Source organism: Haliotis asinina, chromosome 2 (genome assembly GCF_037392515.1).
Source record: "Haliotis asinina isolate JCU_RB_2024 chromosome 2, JCU_Hal_asi_v2, whole genome shotgun sequence".
Classification (NCBI taxonomy): Eukaryota; Metazoa; Mollusca; class Gastropoda; order Lepetellida; family Haliotidae; genus Haliotis; species Haliotis asinina.
The window spans coordinates 59,014,665-59,029,371 of record NC_090281.1 but is presented as its reverse complement, the minus strand read 5'-3'; the positions used below and the strand labels follow the sequence as shown (position 1 = coordinate 59,029,371).

At 38.3% G+C, this 14,707-nt stretch overlaps 1 protein-coding gene across 2 annotated transcripts; it reads left to right on the top strand.

Annotated features, from left to right (window-relative positions):
* The first annotated feature begins 3,049 nt into the window (after positions 1 to 3,049).
* LOC137274012 (folate receptor beta-like) lies at positions 3,050 to 13,097 on the top strand. 2 transcript variants are annotated; one of them, XM_067806962.1, is made up of 5 exons: positions 3,050 to 3,110; positions 5,590 to 5,752; positions 6,810 to 6,995; positions 7,585 to 7,720; positions 9,143 to 11,025. In XM_067806962.1, the coding sequence occupies exons 2-5, from the start codon at positions 5,597 to 5,599 to the stop codon at positions 9,427 to 9,429; spliced, it is 765 nt and encodes a 254-aa protein (XP_067663063.1). In that variant the 5' UTR covers positions 3,050 to 3,110; positions 5,590 to 5,596; the 3' UTR covers positions 9,430 to 11,025. The 2 variants fall into 2 exon arrangements, with proteins under 2 accessions (XP_067663063.1, XP_067663062.1); XM_067806961.1 differs by lacking the exon at positions 3,050 to 3,110 and adding an exon at positions 3,212 to 3,324 and having other exon boundaries at positions 9,143 to 13,097.
* The last annotated feature ends 1,610 nt before the right edge of the window (positions 13,098 to 14,707 follow it).

The window sequence follows — 14,707 nt, the reverse complement described above, 5'->3', positions numbered from 1 at the left end:
ACAAATCTCGTTGTGCTTTGTTGTTTTACGAAGTTACACAATAACCCATTTCTTCACCTTTTGAAACATGAGAGAGCGCACATGCTTGTTTTTTTTTCGCGTTTTGTACTTACCTATGTCAAATTGATTAACATATATTATTCGGGCTCCTTGCTCCAACTCTTCTTTCGGTGTTGATTTCATTGTATTTAGATACATAGCAACCATAAACATAGAGAATATTTTGGATTTCATTTTATTCCTTGAATACAACGTTTCTGGGCTTGTTCTGGCCCCATCACCAGGTAAAACTTATCGGTACAGTCAACTCCTACTGCTCAGTGTTTCCTGATGACTGGGCCAGAACAAGCCCCGAAAAGTTGCAATTCATGAACAATCAGGAGATGAAACCCGGAAAATTCTCTATATTCATCAAGTAGCATCTTCCAAAATGCCAATCAATTAAGCATATCAACTATGTTCTCGTGTTTACATATTCCGCGTTATGGACGACTCTTGTCCTCGGACGGAGCTTTTTTCATATAAATACGGTGAAAATACATTTCCTAAACAAGAAAAGCATAAGTAACACATTATGAAGAACTAGGTTATTTCATGATGTTTGGTAATAAGTTAAGAGATTAGAACCTAATAACTGCATTTACAGAATGCAAAATATTTTTAAATTATTATTTTATTGTGAATAACCGATCAGCAGCTTACGGTATTTCTCTGATCACGTTGGAAACAGGACACCACCCACTGACGTAAATCTGAACCAGTCAGAAATTTTCCAACGGGTCATGTGATGAGGGCGGAGCAGGCTCGAACACAACTTAAACAGTCAACACCGGGGTGTTGGGGTAGTTGCAATTCCACATTTGGTAGAGTCTGACCTGCCCTGTTCTGTCCGAGTCACATTCTTATGAAGAGAGGGAATCAGTAAACAAATGTAAGTAATACTGTAGAACCTGGCATTACATTAATCAGTGAGAAAATGTGCGGCAGTGCATGGATGTGATCTGGATAGGTAAGACTCCTGCTCGGCGGTGTCCTGCGAGGCCGATATTTGTACCAAACGATGTGTGCCAGGCCGAGTTGTCGGCATCTTTGGCATTAATTATCGCCAATTTTCTGGACAGGTTGGGGCTGTGTCACCATTTCAGTGAATGTAGCTCACTGCTCACAGTTCACCACTTACAGAATTTACTTTGGAAAATAGTGAACATTTTGCACAAAGAGTATGACCATAAACTGTAAATCTGTCCTTTGTTCCAAATACTGTATTATGGAATTCATTACCAGCCCATTGACCATATGGGGAATCATCGTGCCTATGATTAAAAAAATGACAATTTAAATGAGTCTAATATCTATATACAGTCATTTTGACTTACATTTCAGTATAAGATTTTGTATATATATACCTCCATTATCATTTTGCAATTGTCACCATAACTATGAAGACTCTATGAATGCAAATCAAAGATGTCATATGAAAACTCTATGAATATATATCAAAGATGTTATATGAAGACTCTGCTCATACATTTCTTTTCATGTACTCTTTACAACTATATACGCCAGATTCTGTATATTTATACTAAAGAGTTTGACCTAAAATCATTTTTAAAACAAAAACTGTTCCACAATAGTAAACAAAGAACTTTAATTTCAGTGCACTCGTTCGTAACGTTAACAGGCAGACTTTGTCCAACATAATCTGTTCATATGACATACCGACGATGGTTGGCGTCATTTCTCGTTTTCGTAACATTTATATCTGTCACTCATTCATCATGACGTGTTTACTCTTCAGTCCATTGTGAACCGTGAAGGTTGCTGGGTACAACAGGCCTTCAGCAACCCATGCTTGCCATAAAAGGCGACTAACTGGGATTGGGTGGCCAGTTTCGCTGACTTGGTTGACACATGTCATCGGTTTCCATTTGCGCAGGTCGATGCTCATGCTATTGATCACTGGGTTACCATATATATATATAATCCGTTTGGCTCATAAGCGGACCGATGAACTGCAGTCTAGTTCGAAAATAAATAAACATAAAATACGTAGTGAAACGCTGATCATAATCAGAGCATTATACCAACTCTGTGAGGTTTTTGCAGAATATTTTTCCTTAAAATAAAAATGTTCTTTAACAAACCATCCTTAAAATATTGACACAGTTCATTATTTGTTACGAGGGAGGAGTGCAGAGAAAGGGACAGCTAAGTGTGCGAAAAGCATGGAGACATCACAGCACACGTTAATGAATGTATAACTTGTGCACGTGTTTCTCGAACACCTGCCTGTGCCTTTCTCTGCACTCCTCCGTCGTAATAAACAGTGAACTGTGTCAATATTTTAATGATAGTTTGTGAAACAACTTTTTTATTATTACGACAAGAATTCTGTGAAAACCTCACAGGGTTGGTGTGATAATTTGACCATGATCAGCTTTTCATCGAGTACTTGATGTTTATTAGTTTTCAAGTTAGATTACAATTCATCAGTCCACTTTTGAGCCAGACGGACTATGGGTGGAATATTTCTGAGTGCGGTGTAAAACTAAACTCACTCACTCCTTTAGCTGTATCCCGGAGCGGTATTAATATTCATATCAGCTTTTATGCTTAAAATAATATATGTTTAAATCGAGAATAGCGCCTCACAGGTTGAAAGCTGGGGATACAATTAGTACACTGCATTTGTCAGTACTGTGCCCATATATACATGGTCAGTTTGTGAATTATTATGCTTTAACCATAAAAACTGTGAAAAGTAGGAACTGTGAAATAGAGAAATGTTCGTGTATTTACACCACTGTTCCTAGAAGTATTAAATGGACTTTTTAAGTCGATTCCAGCAATTTCAGCAAAATCAATTCAAGTAGCCGTCTGTTAATATTGCTAGGGTGCCATTTATTGTTGAGTAAATGATATCTGCCACTTTTATGGAAAATTGTCCCAACACGTGACACACTCCGGTAATAATTATTCCCCGGAATTTATGGTTGACTGATATATATTCGCCCCGTCGACAGTGATTCACAGTCTGTATGGCATGTAGGTTCATACTAGTACATATGCTGCCCCGTGTGACTTTGGGACAATCACTTACATATTCAGAGGTAAGACGTGATTAAATGTCTGTTTAGTGTTTACATCTGCTTTTAAGAATCTTTGTGCTGAAGCGGTGAAATATTCCACTACCTATTCCTAATTTTTGATCATTTTCATTCACACATGGCAGCTGTGTGAGACAGGGACAGAGGGCTCTTCGACGATTGTTAGATTAGTGTGCTTGTGGCGCTGACAGTACATCTTGCTATTGGGATTTTTATTGTAAGTAATTTTCGAGGCTAAGCCATCATCTGTTATTTATCTGTATGATATAAAATCGGCGTTGCATCATTCTTATATTTTTGTATCCCGAGTGGTAAAGTTAGTATAAAAGTTCGACTCGGTTCTTTAACGGAAAATGATCATCCCCACCGTAGATCTAAACCATTTACTCCAAATCTCAGCATTGTTAGTTTATTTCCACACCAGTTCAATAGGTCATTTATATCTGTAGTGTTGGATGTACTATTAGATCCTTTCATTTGAGGTCAAATAATTTTATAACATGGATGAATATGTTGCATAGTGCAGAACTATTAAGTGATAAAGCGTTTCTAGTTGTAACCAAAGCTTTGTCTTAATTATTATCAACAGCATATATACAATTTACGTGCATGACACTAGTTCATCAGTAATGGACCCATGAAGGTCCGGGGTAGAAAAGGCCTTCAACAACCCATGAAAAGGTGACTCTGTCTGTTGTAAGAGGCGACTAACGGGATCAGGTGGTCAGGCTCGCTGACTTGGTTGACTCATGTCATCGGTTCCCAGTTGTGCAGATCCATGGACATGCTGTTGACTACGGGATTGTCTGGTCCAGTCTTGATTAATATACAGTTACTGGAATGGCGGGAAACGGAATGCTGGAGTACAGTGTAAAACTAAACTACACTCACTCACTCATTAGTAATCCATGCATAGACTACACATATGTTCCCCCTACAGGTATGTTTCTGTATACAGATAATAATAATTGTACCCCAGGTATGCTTCTTTATACAGACGTACAGAGTGCAAAATAGCTTTGAAACTTTGCTGGCCAGTCTTTGTTAATAACCCACAAATAATTCACTAGTCCAAAATTTGAACATTGACACAGGTCTTATCATTAAGCTACAAATATTATGAACATTTTTTTCTGGTAACCATTGTGCATGTATTAAAAAGTGTATTATAATTTAAGAAGTTGGAGAGAGGGATGTGTTTACAAAATGATCCCATGAAAATTCACGAGCCATTGAGGCCAGTGGCTGTGGAGATATACTGACTCAACTGGATATTTACTAGCCACAGGATTTCAGACCAGTAGCTATATTTCACACTGCAGACATGTGGACTGAACAAAGCCCAAATACTGTAAACAGCCAAATTTTCGCGACTGTTTAAGTTTCTCGAACTTCGCGTCAGACATCATGACATGAAAATAAAAACACGCGATAGTATAGATATATCATTCACTTTATTCAGATGAGTCAACAACATAAAAACAATACAATTCACTATCCACCGTGCATGTACAGGCTTCATAACACTGATTCGCAAGTCTATTGTTTCATTGATTTTTGTCTTGCAATTGGCGGCTACCTTCTCTGCTCACCACTGTGTAAATCTACGTAAGCAGTCACATCACGTGAGAAGATATCATTTTGTTTTCGTTGCTATAACACCCGGTCAAAGAGAACTAGGTTTGATATCAATTACATTTGTTTTTAAATCACTACGCAAATCTGTTTATCTTATAACAACTCAATGATCATGCACCTGGGTGTTGTGTTAAAACATTCAGAGACGCCCTCTGTTACAAGATCACATGTTTGTCACGTGACCAGTCTTTTTCATGGCTGAATGAACGATTTATTGATCAATATTCTGCTTGAAAACCGTAGTCATATAAAGTACCCTTTACCTATATCTCAGGTATTTAAACATATTAGTACATAAACCCATACAGGATTTGAACCCACACTCTCAGACTTGAGTGAGGCTTCTGATCACCAGCACACAAAGTCAGTGATCTTACCCACTCAGAAACCTCCACTTCCAACTTGAGTTGATCAACTCACCCATGATGTCATGGTCACTTAAATGTCCAGTTATGGTCTGTGACTAGAGTGAGGCTTCTGATCACCAGCACACAAAGTCAGTGATCTTACCCACTCAGACACCTCCACTTCCAACTTGAGTTGATCAACTTATGTTCATCAACAGGATTGTCTGGTCCAAACTTGATTATTTAGAAACTGCCCTCAGAGCTGAAATAATGCTCTCGCTCTCTCCCTCACTTGCACACCTACCCATCTGCTTAGATGCCTACCCTACAAAGGAAATAATCTGGTTCAGTGAAATTTGGATTGTCTGCCTCAGTGGGTAATTATGTATTGTCATGATGCAGCTGAAATATTGTTGACAGCAGCAGCTCAGACTGCAAGTTGTATCAGAGTTTTGATTTGAACCACAACATCCTTCATGCCACATCCCTTGTTTCAGAGGAAACATGGATCCATTATTGCTCCTGCCGATTTTTGTGCAAGTAGTATTGTCAGCTGACCGACTTTCCTATCTCTCTACCGTCCATGACTACCTGAACATCTGTCTTGATGGTAGACATCACAAGTCAAAACCGGGACCAGAGGATGCTATGTTTCAACAGGTTGGCAAATATTTGTTGTTGTGGTTGTACAGAATCATCTGTGTATGTGCTGCCGTGAGAGTTGTGTTGTCTAGCTGTGTGTAGTACAGTGACACTGCTATTGTTCAACTACCGGCTAAATGAAGTGTTGTATAATCCACTTAAGTGGTGTGATTGTTATATAATACACAAAGTAAGGTATGATTGATGTTTAACTGTCTAATATGATGTAAGTGTTGTGTAAGGCGCGAAATTTTTTTATAATTGTTGTAAAGGGAATGAAATAGTCTATGATTTTTTAATAATACCCTAATTATTATGCACTTATCAGTTACCAGTTATGGTATAATTGTTGGATAATGCACTGATTTTGGTGTAATTTGGATAATGTGCTAATTGTATTATGGTTGTCAAGTGATGCTCTAATTTTGTTTGATAATGAACTAATTATAGTGCTGCTTTTGGATAATGCACTAACTATGGTGTAATTGATGGATAATGCACTAACTATGGTGTAATTGATGGATAATGCACTAACTATGGTGTAATTGATGGATAATGCACTAATTATAGTTGCAGTTGGATAGTGCACTGTTTAAGTGAGTGAGTGAGTTTAGTTTTATGCTGCTTTTAGCAATATTCCAGTGATATCATGACAGGGGGCACCAGAAAATGGGCCTCACATATTGTACTCATGTGGGGAATCGAAGCCGGGTCTTCGGTGTCACTATTTAAGGTCTAATTTTTGAATAATACACTACTTAAGTTATAACTGTTGGATAATGCGCTATTTAAGGTGCAATTGTTGGGCAATGCACTAATTGTTGTGTAATTGTTGGATAATGTACTAATTATGGTTTAATTGTTGGATAGTGTGCTAAATATGTATCAAATGTCATACAGTTCACTTATTATGGTGTAACATTGTTGGATAATGCACTAGTTTTAGTTCAGTTGTTGGATAATGAACTGATTGTGGTGTCCTTGTTGGATACTCCAGTTGCGCAGTTTTCAGATAATGCACACAGTTATGGTAAGTTGTTTTAGGGACACCAGTTAATGCATAATTGTCCTACAGTGCACTCCCTGGAAGAAGAGATCCTGTTGTACAAGTGAAGTCAGCAAAGATCTGCACCTCTCTGAGAACTGGCTCAACTTCGATTGGAACCACTGTGGCTGGTTGTCACCACAGTGTCAGCACCATTTCCTGCAGGATCTTTGTTTCTACGAATGCTCACCCAATGTTGGTCCTTGGCTAGTAAAGGTATGGTTCACTAGATTTCAAATTCTGTTTGTTCAACTTGTTTTTAGGTTTTTTTTCAGAATATGGTTTATGCCTATAGTGTATATTTAGAGGAAAAAGTTCCTTTTAAATCTCTACTCTTCGTTTGTTTAAGGGCATACTTTGCTGCTTGATCATGTTAAAAGATAGGAACATGTTTTGATCTATGCAGACAAACATAGCATTTCTTTCTCGAGGGGTTCAAACATTTTTTTAAGAACCACTTGCCTCTGACTAATTTTTCACCTGCCCTGATTGTTATGACATAATGATAATTATGAAAATAAATCAAAATGGTATTTGATGTAAATGTTTATTGAACTATTCATTGGAAAGTGATAAAGGTAACCCTGCTATATTGTCGTTGCAAAATTTAATAATTATATTTTGAGCACATATGAAATGAAATCCAAGTTAATTTCCAGTTAGAAACCATGAGCAGAAATTATCTAGTAGCCCACGGACAAGTAAGATACCAATATTTCATTGCCCCAAATGAAAACTGACTTGTCCATCGGGAGATGTGATTTTTGAACCCCTGTTCTCCCTGACTGTGGTTCTGTGTTTGTAGGATAACAAGAAGATCCGCAATGAGAGGTTCCTGAATGTGCCACTGTGCAGGAGTGAGTGTGATACATGGTGGGAGGACTGCAAGAATGAGAGAACTTGTCTGGCCAACTGGAGCAGTGGATTCAACTGGACTACAGGTGATTTGGTTGCTGGATGTTTAACACAAGTTTCTGCGGTATTTTCCAGCAATAAGACACTGGTTTGTAAATAACTGAGTCTGGACCAGACAATCCAGTGATTAGGGATGCCTCAATACATTGGTACATTGATGTATCGATACTTTTTCTAGGACGATACAATTATTGAAATATTCAAAATTGTATTGTTTAGTTTAAAAGAATGGGTTTAAATCTGTGTATGTACTTTTTCCATTTTGCAATTTTTCATACAGAGAGATGGGAATTTAGAACTTTTTAGTCTCTGAGAGTAAAAAAAGTTGATCTTACCATGGACAATTATAAAATATGAAAAGTTAATGGTCAGAATGTAACTAACTTTACGCAATAATGCCCCGAAAATAAGTGTCATGATACCTATTGAATCGTGACATGGGTATGAAACTTCCCTACCAATTAGTGAGATGGGAACAGTATGTGTTCTAGGAGACCAGCTCAAGACCAGCTTGGTGGTAATGTCATGATAACACTGTTTTTTGTGCCAGTTCATGAACAAACCGCATGCAGTATCAGTATTTATGCTGTGTGTTAGTGTCATGTCAGTATGGATGCCATATATATGTGTGTTATGGCAGTATTGATGCCATATATATGTGTCATGGTAGTATTGATGCCAAATATGTGTCATATCAGTATTGATGCCAGTTGTATGTGTCATGTCAGTATTGATGACGTATGTACGTCATGGCAATATTGATGCCACATGTAAGTGTCATGGTAGTATTGATGCCATATGTATGTGTCATGGCAGTATTGATGCCATATATGTGTCATGGCAGTATTGGTGCCAAATGTGTGTCATGGCAGTATCGATGCTATGTGTATTTGCCATGGCAGTATTGATGCCATATGTATGTGTCATGGCAGTATTGATGCCATATGTGGTTGTCATGACAGTACTGATGCCATATGTATGTGTCATGGCAGTATTGATGCCATATATGGTTGTCAGTGAAGTACTGATACCATATGTATGACATGGCAGTATTTATGCCATATATATGTGTCATGGCAGTACTGATGCCATATACATATCATGGCAGTATTGGTGCCAAATGTATGTGTCATGTCAGTATTGATGCAGTGTGTGAGGTGGTGTATGGGCCTCTGGAGAGAGACCACTACACAAATTGGTTGAGGTAAAGCTGCCTTGGTCACAGAGAGTTTTTGGATTGGGATTGGACCTTTAATTTTCTAGCGCCTCTCAGACAGCTTTGATTAACTTTATGAAGATTCTATGTTTTGAGCATAATTTGTCATTAGTGCCACTGATATTCTCCTAGGTAGATATTAGATGCTCTAAAAATGTATTTTATGTAGATCTGTTCCCCAGCCATGACAGAGTAATTATTGGAATCCTTCTAAAATCTTGTCATCCTGCAGGGGTCAACACATGTCCGGAAGGAAAGCCCTGCAGACCGTTCCATGAGATTTTCCGTAACTCGACGACATTCTGCGAGGAGTTGTGGGGAGGGTCATGGAAGGTGATGGAGGAGGGACAGCCATGCATGTACCTATGGTTCAGTGAGGATGGGGACAATCCCAATGATGCCATAGCCAGGAAACAGGCTGAAAAGCTGCTGGGAATCAATGGAGCATCGCAACACAATACTTTTGTGTTTCTCACACTGTTGTGTAGTCTGTGTTCATGGTTATTTTTAAGCTGCTAAACCTGGGGTGGTCCTTCGTTTTTAAAATAATGTATGAGATACACCGATATTATTATGTAGCATATGTATGCTGTTTTACTCGATCATTGATAAGGATGCTGACATATTTTGTACATTGCATGCTTAAACATATAATTATCCAGGAGATAGAGGTGCTGACTAAATTAATGTGAGATCACTGACTGTTCAATGAAGACACAATAGTTCTTATAACGTATAACTGTACCAGGTTTGCATATTTTATTTGCAAATTTGCATCTAAAATACAAACAGCACAGTATTATTTCTTCCCCGAGTCTTACAAATAATCAGACAATCACCTAGAACAAGACAAGCTGCATTCTCTTAGACACCGGAGTGTTGTCGAAGATCTGAGTTAATCAGCAACCCATGCTTGTTGTAGGAGACGACTATGGGGATTGGGTGGTCAGGCTTGCTGATTTTGTTGGCACATGTCTTTGTATCCCAGCTGTGCAGATCGAAGCTCATGCTGTTGATCACTGGATTTTGTAGTCCAGATTTGATTATTTACATACTGTCACCTCACAGTTATGATATTGCAGAGAGTGGTGTGAAACAAATAACCAACCCGTTGAGATCTAAAATGTTCACAGAAGATTGATGTGATTCTGAAACTCAGTTGATTGTTGAATGATTTGGAGCCTAGTCTTGTCTGTAACATTGACTCAGAAATGTGGCATTTATTACCCAAAAACCCAAACCATTTAGTTTCTTTTCTGACTACTTCAAACCATTCAAGTGAAGTATCCTGAAAGATGAAGCTAGAGCAGAATATTGGGATACAATGACGAGTGAGCATGGTCAGCAAACCTGACCACATGGTCCCGCTAGTCATCTCCTAGGACTAGATAGTTTACTGAAGACCAGGTCTAACCTGAATCTTCACATCAGGCTGTCATGTCAGAATGAATTGGTTCACCTGTGCCAAATCACTTACTATAATTTTCAAGTTAGGATATTACGAATATGTAAGTGACCAATGTGCAGTTTAGTGTTTCCTTTATATATCATTCTCAAATATTGTCATGATTGCTCCTTGTTCTTAGGTTACACTAATTCGTGTCTTTACAAAAAAAATTCAATTTGGAATTAATATCCAAATTTGCCATCTTGAAATCAACGAAGAGCTGCTTAAAGCATTTGAATCAAATTTTCTAGAATTACCTGTTTTCTTGATTCTACACATATCTGGGTAATGTTTGTGTTTCATGACATTAGTCTGTAATCTGTAACGTATGTGTTGGGACATTAACATCAAATAGTTCACTTCTTCAGTTGATTAAAAACATTCACCTGCTATGACGTGAGAGAGGATTCTGGTGCATAAGACACTGGTCATGTGACATCTGACAGCTGTTGAATGTTTCCAAAGTAATTATGAAAATGTGTATTTTATTTTGTGCCTTCTTTAGGAGTCCCTAGCACAAGAGACAGTGTGTGGCATGCTTTTGTGTAGATCAAAAAGAAATGTGTGAAAAGAAATGTGTATTGATTTGTTCTCAACTTTTTGTATTCGAGATGCACATTGTGTGTGTGTGTGTGTGTGTGTGTGTGTGTGTGAGAGAGAGAGAGAGAGAGAGAGAGAGAGAGAGAGAGAGAGAGAGAGAGAGAGAGAATGAGATTCTACATTTCACATTTAAGCAATAATAATTGCATGAGTTTAATGTCTAATCTCATTATTCAAAGTTATAATTACATTTGATAAAAGTCATTCATGTCAGTTCTGTATAAATAATTTGGATATTTGACACATCTTCAGAAGCAACCTGTCTTCACCTGTTATATAGTTTTAGATGTGTGGCGATTTGTTGTGGTATGTTGTTGCATGTCAAAGGATAATTTTCAGTTTGTTATTGAAATATGTAGAGTGAATTTATGCTGCATAGATTTAGGTCAATTTGTTGATCAAGAGTGTGAAAACAAACAGAACATGTTTATGGGTGATTATTTAGTTTTTGAATTATTCATGGAATCTTTTCATGTGTGTCCTGGTAACACCCTGTGATAATCATCATTCTGTATATATTGTCTGTGGAAGATAATTAGTTGACTGAATCTCTTGAAGGTCATGCTTGTGGTAGATGACTAAAACTGTCGGTCAGTATTTGTGTGTGTACTGTGTTACAAATGATAAGATATTGATGTTTACATGAATAGTACTCTAAGGTCTCACTTTTGTAATACTTGGTTTAAGGACCTGCTGACCGTAATTTGTCCTTGAGTGAAAAAATATATAAAAGTCCATTTTTTGAATTCTGCCATTAAATAGAATCCAAATACATAATTTAAAGATGTACCTTATTGAAATCGACTTTCCATTCCAATTTACGCAGCCTGAATGGCTAATGGTATGTTCTATTTTTTTAAACAGCTTTCTTGTGTGAAAGCCAAAAAAGCCTGAAATAGCATTTTTTCCCCCAACACCTACCGACAGGAATATTGCTGTAAAAACCCATAAGCCAGGTAATTAAAGAAAAAGTATTTCACTAGCTGCAATATTGTGTCAAGAACAGGTCCACAGTTCTAGAAATCTCAGCCAGGGGAAGAATTTTACCCTTCCGAGTATAACATGAGTTTATGTGTTCAGGAATCACTATCAGACAGTCCGACAGTGACGCTACCAGGTGTTCCTCTGAACACAACACAGGTTCCCAGATGTGCTTTCCCTTGGGCTTTCGTTCTATGTCAACCTGACGTGATTTTGAAATGTGGCATTAAGTCGACATACTCTGTGTTTAGTTAGTAAGTACCAGCTGGGCCCACTTGCACAAAGCGGTCTTAGCTCTACGACTATCTTAAGCCAGTGTTGGAGAATAGGAGTTACAATCATTGGAGCGCTTTGTGCAAGTGTTCCCAGTTATGTATGCTTGAGTGTTATGTATATTTGTGAGTGGCAGTGTGCTTGCAGTATGGATGAAATCAATATTTTGGACATTCGTTGTGGATCAACTCTGCAGCCTATAGCTTGTATTGCTTATGCTGTTAGCATTCCTCCGTTGAAGTATGTCTAGTGGATAAAGGTGAGAACAATATAGTGTTTTCTAAGACGCTGTGGTGAAAAATCAAAGGCGCCGACAGTACTAACAGGCGATAATGTGCACTTTTTCCATTACGTCACAATGTGTTTGCGTCACTTGCGCCATTCTAGTCTCCCCCTGCGTAATAATCGAACACTTTTTGCATTACGCAGCAATATAACCCAACATCACAATGCATGTCAGTTGTCATAGCCTCGTACAGCCGGCAACAGTAAACTCGTATAGTCCGACTCACAATTTCACAGCGACCCGGTAACCTTCGCGGCGTTTACATTCCCACAATGCAATCGTGTAATGCCGCTTGACGAGTCAGCTTCATCTGTACTGGCCTAAACTTCCGTTAGCAAGCGTCATCTATAATAGTTCAGGGCGAACGTGTGCTATATCTCACTATACATGGTGGTAGAGCGAACTGTATTTCTTTAGTATGGTGATACAAGGCTTGAGATACACTGATATTGCAATACGATTCACTGCATTATGAAATGTATTGTTGGAAACCATGAAAATGGTAAATTGTTGGAGAGCCAATTTATACAGATCTCCACCCCAATAATATCCAATGTATGAATAAATCTTCACTGGTACCCAGGAGCCTCTACCCGAAAATTTATTAATTTCCTTTGCTGACTCTTTACCAATTTATCTCATGTAGTCTGAAGGGATTTAAGGCTGACATCATCATGGTGATTTCCAAGGATACTGCATGGTCAAACTGCCTGAATCTTATTAAAGCTGTCTCCATCAGGATGGTGGCTAGTCACTACTCGGGCGGACACTAGATCCTAAGGTTCTGCTTCTAGTTCTCTGTTTCATTGTTATAGATTAAGTGTCCCAAGCACCAGTATCACTGTGTCGCATCCCTTATTCACACCAGCGTTACCTGTTCCTGTGAGTAGATGAGTAGGTAGTACGTTACTGCACAGTGGCCTTCACAGGCGTTTCAATGGCCTTAAACATTCTTATAGAGGCCTTGGTAGTTAGCACAGTATCAGTGCCTGTATATAGTCTTGTCCTTTCACAACAGGAATACTCACATTTGTGGCGTTAAGCACATGCATTTTAAAAAAGATTGAGATCACTGCTTCAAAACAACATGCTTTGTTCCTGTACATCAAATGTCCTTGGTGCAAACATTTGTCCTCGATACTGTCATCTCGAGTGCCAGTAGGGGAGATGGGATGAGAGTATCGAGGACAAATGTTTGCACCAAGGACATTTGATGTACAGGAACAAAGCATGTTGTTTTGAAGCAGTGATCTCAATCTTTTTAAAAATGCATGTGCTTAACGCACATATCAGAGGCGGCGGGATAGCCTGGTGGTGAGAGCATTCGCTCGTCACGCCAAAGGTCCAGGTTCGATTTCCCACATGGACACAATGTATGAAGTCCCTTTCTTGTGTCCCCCGCCATGGTATTGATGGAAGATTACTAAAGAGCAAGCTAAACTCACTCACTCACACAACTCTAGTGCTTGCAGCTCGGTGTTTTAAATTGGTTTACTATATTCATATCCTTATGTCGTGTTATTTTTTTCTTTCATCGTTTTCTTAGTGCCATGACTCCCGACTACTTTTCTGTTATCCTTGTTTTATGCCATCTCGGCAGATGTACTCAGTGCTTAGTTGTCGCATCAAGTTTACTATTTTGTTTATAGGATACTTTATGGTTTTGCTGAATGAACATTTATTCACCGCTGGTCTTGATGTAAATATTTGTATCTTTATTATCTCAAGAGAGAAAAACTGTATGGATATTGGTGGGAAGAATGTCATTCTTATGTGAAGTGCCCCCTAAAGTGAGCATTGGTTGATTACAATACCACCTGGCTCTCTTTAACCTTTGGTTAGGATTCCCAATTGGACTTCCCCTGGCAAGTATGGCTGATCATAGACTCGTGGAATCATGTAGTCACTGTACGAACACCCTATCCAATAGCATTGATTGATACTGATTTTCACTGGATTCTTTGGTCCAGCTTTGCTTTTAAATAAAATTAATTAAATATATATGTGCTTGACATCAACATGAGCTCCATTCACCACAACTGAGTGGCAGAGTTGTAGCTAAGGTATATTTGTTCAAAACTACAAATATATCTTGGCTAAATACATTAAAATTTAAAAAACAGAATCAGGTTGTCGTCCTCACTGTTAGTAAGTGGATTTTCTGGTCCACATTCCGTTTTATCCCTCCTGTTTTAGGGATTGAGTGAACA